Source organism: Phaseolus vulgaris, chromosome 3 (assembly GCF_051622355.1).
Source record: "Phaseolus vulgaris cultivar YP4 chromosome 3, ASM5162235v1, whole genome shotgun sequence".
NCBI classification, from domain to species: domain Eukaryota; kingdom Viridiplantae; phylum Streptophyta; class Magnoliopsida; order Fabales; family Fabaceae; genus Phaseolus; species Phaseolus vulgaris.
Window position 1 is genome coordinate 50,960,461 of NC_143500.1, and position 3,697 is coordinate 50,964,157.

Here is a 3,697-nt window from a genome sequence, read left to right on the forward strand (position 1 = left end):
CCACAATGTTGTGCTACACCAAGTTTTCCCATTCATCATCCTATTCCCACCAACCCTTTTGCTCTCACTCTTTGAACACTGACTACAACATTCAAAATCTTGTCTTTCACACAACAACCTCCAACCATGTTTAGATCCATGAGTACTCGGAGAGGTCCTGGGAGGTATGAGAGATTAGGTAAAGAATCAGTTACCACTGCACTTTTGAACGAGGGGCTCAAGAGGAGCACGAGTTTGCCTTCTTGGGGACCCAACCCTTCAACAAAAATGGCTTTAGGTTCCACCTCTGGGGACTTCAATCTTCAGAGAAACCCCACAAAGAAGGTAAATAACAGTGAGAAGAAGAGTCACCCTCTCTTGAGCTTCTTGGCTCTTCGTAGGAAAAAGAAAACAACAGCAAAGCCTGAATTTGCAAGGTATCTTGAATATCTGAAGGAAGGAGGCATGTGGGATTTGAAGTCAAATAAACCTGTCATGCATTACGTATGATCAGACACTACTTTGCTTCGGGTTCCAATGCAGAATATTAGTGTATTTTGTGTAAGAATTCGTAGAGTTTGGTTACTTTCAGTATTAATTAGCCATTCATTTGAATCAATTGGGAACATGTGAAGTTCATCAACCTGTTTTCCATAGGTTCTGGTAATATCAAAGATGTTCTTTTTCTCAGTGGTGTATTGGATTTGTTAATAGAACAAAATATTCTCTTAAACTGAGTTGGTAGTAGATGATGTCTGGTTTCTTTTAACAGCTTTATGTTTTTATTCAATTTTGATTAAGTTAGGGCACATATGGTTGGTGTCGTAAGTTGCAACTGATTATAACAAGCGATTTCCGCAAAATCTAAAACCATATATCCATGTAACGTTATACGTGTTTTGATTATTTTATTGTATGTTCAATTGTTTTTGTGAAGTTATTCCGTTGAACTACTCATGAAAGGATCAAATTGGAAACAAAGTTTTTCTAATTTAAGATTCTGCGATTAACTTTTTTTGGCCACTTGAATCCAAAACTTGCACAACAGCTCCAATAGTATTATGATATTACTTAATCAATAATTCAATAAATTTAAATTAATTTAGTATAGTCAGTTCAAATTAAAATGAAAACTTAAATATATTTTTATTAGTTCTAATGAAATACATCAACAAAACATTTTTCTTTTCTAGAGGTGGAATGACAAGAACATCATTCTCTTTCCCACTACCTTGGGTTTAACCTTTCTTTTCTAGAGGTGGAAAAAACATTATTCTCTTTCCCATTTTAAACCTACATTTTCATTTTCTCCTCCTTTCATCATTTTCCACAATCTACTCATCTTGGATGGAATACATCAAGTTCTACCTCCTCGTATGATTTTCTTTTACCTTCCTTATTCTCAATCAATTTTGAATTAACCATGACGTAACAAACATCATTCATATCAAAACAATTTCTTCTCTGTGTTGACTTAATAAATATATACAAATGTAAACATACATCTAACTAATTACTAATTTACTGTATTTTAATTACAATTTCATAATTTTAAAAAATCTGGTGGGTGTATAAAATAAAAAGGAATGACAGATAGCGGAAATGATGGGACTGAATAGGCACAGGCTTCTTTGGATAAGAGTGGTGCGGATATTCGGATGGTGAATAGTGTTGTAAACAGAATCAATTTTGCAAAATAAACTGAAAAACAGAAATAAAGATAAAACAGAAAAACAAAGATGAAGAACCCTAATCTTTTGATGCTTCTGTTGGAGGAAATCACGGAAGTAGAGTGAAGCGAAGAATGACTCAAAGTTTGAAAAGCTAACGTTGCTCTTCCACCTTGGATCGTGCCGCACGACTTGCTGGATTTTCGGAGGTTGAAGAAGCTGTGCCGTTGGAACCTGGAATCGCGCCACCAATGGTTGCTGGAACGTGGGTAGTGGCCTTTTGGGGCTGTTACCTTTTTCCCTATATAAACAAGGGTTTCCCTCATTCAGAAATCGCATCTCTCTCACACACCTCTTCATCTTCTACCTCCGATCACCATCTTCTTCCTTTCCCCAATTTCCATTTTTCACTTTCTCTCTCCTCTTTATTTTAATATTATAATATTTCTGGTTTCTATTTGATATTACTCTTTTAAAGATAAACTTGCTAGTTCTGATCCTCGAAAATTACCGGGAAGTTCTTGTTGTATCCTGGGGGACTTGCGGAATACACCGCGGATAAGTCCTTACGGACAGTGATTACTCACGCCTCGGGAAACTACTTTTGTTCATTTTAAAGCCCATTTAACTACAATCGTAAGGACTTATGGCTGAAAATCCGAACAACAACGACAACACCGCTACAGGAACATCAAATGTTGCTTCCGCAACGCAAAACATTTTTGCGAAACCATTTTCGGACGTCTCCAAAATTGAAGTCTTCACCGGTCAGAACTTCCAACGTTGGCAAGAACGCGTGTCCACCCTATTGGACATGTACGGAGTTGCTCATGCACTTACAACTGCCAAACCCGACTCAACCACGGCTGCGAAACAAGTTGACGACTGGATCCATGCGAATAAGGTATGTCGTCACACTTTACTCAGTGTGTTATCTAACGATCTGTTCGATGTTTATGCTTCTTATAAGAATGCGAAAGATATTTGGGATTCTCTTATCCTCAAATATACTGCCGAAGACATCGTCAGACAAAGGTTCGTAATTGCAAAATACTACCGCTGGGAGATGATTGAAGGCAAAGACATCAAAATCCAAATAAACGAATATCATAAGCTGATTGAAGATATCAAAACTGAAAGCATAAAATTACCAGATGAATTCATGTCCGAACTCTTGATCGAAAAGCTTCTGCAGTCTTGGACGGATTACAAACAACAACTGAAGCACAGACAGAAACAGATGTCTCTATCAGACTTGATCACCCACATCATTATTGAAGACACAAACAGGAAGGAGTGCGCTGCTGCAAAGGCCAAAGCTTTGTCTGCCAAAGCAAACGTGATAGAAGACAAACCAGCTCCAAAAAGGTACGAGAAAAAATTTGATTACAAAAAGAAACCTAATAACAAATTCTCTCGTCCCAGTGGAACTAACCCCACTTTCAAGAAAAAAGGTAATTGCTTTGTCTGTGGAAAGCCAGGCCATCATGCACCCCAGTGCAGACATAGGGCTAAAAACGACTATCCTCCTAAGGCAAATCTAGTCGAAGGGGAAGATACTATTGTGGTAGTCGTTTCACAAGTAAACCTTGTGACAAATGTGAGCAAATGGGTGGTAGACTCTGGGGTTACCAGACACATCTGTGCAAACAGAAATGTGTTCACCTCCTACACAAGTGTGGGGGATGGAGAAGAACAAGTATATCTCGGTGACTCCAGGACAACTCCTGTCCTAGGAAAAGGAAAAGTTCTTCTAAAGCTCACATCTGGTAAAACTCTAGCTTTGAATGATGTGCTACATGTGCCATCAATTAGAGTTAATTTGGTCTCTGTGGCATTACTAAGCAAAGTTGGGGTTAAAGTGTCATTTGAATCTGACAAGATTGTTATGACAAAAAACAATGTTTTTGTGGGAAAGGGATATTGTGATCAAGGCCTTTTTGTATTAAACATTTCTGAAATTATGAATGAATCTACATCTTCTGCTTATATTGTTGACTCGTATGATATATGGCATGCTAGATTAGGACATGTGAATTCTTCGTATG

The 3,697-nt window shown here is 37.8% G+C and overlaps 1 protein-coding gene across 1 annotated transcript; it reads left to right on the top strand.

Annotated features, from left to right (window-relative positions):
• LOC137808403 (uncharacterized) lies at window positions 1-712 on the top strand. Its single transcript, XM_068609485.2, has one exon. The coding sequence runs from the start codon at window positions 127-129 to the stop codon at window positions 487-489; it is 363 nt and encodes a 120-aa protein (XP_068465586.1). The 5' UTR covers window positions 1-126; the 3' UTR covers window positions 490-712.
• The last annotated feature ends 2,985 nt before the right edge of the window (window positions 713-3,697 follow it).

Bases quoted from the DNA above. Each gene is read 5' to 3' on its own strand.
- LOC137808403 (XM_068609485.2), top strand. From the start codon at position 127: ATGTTTAGATCCATGAGTACTCGGAGAGGTCCTGGGAGGTATGAGAGA.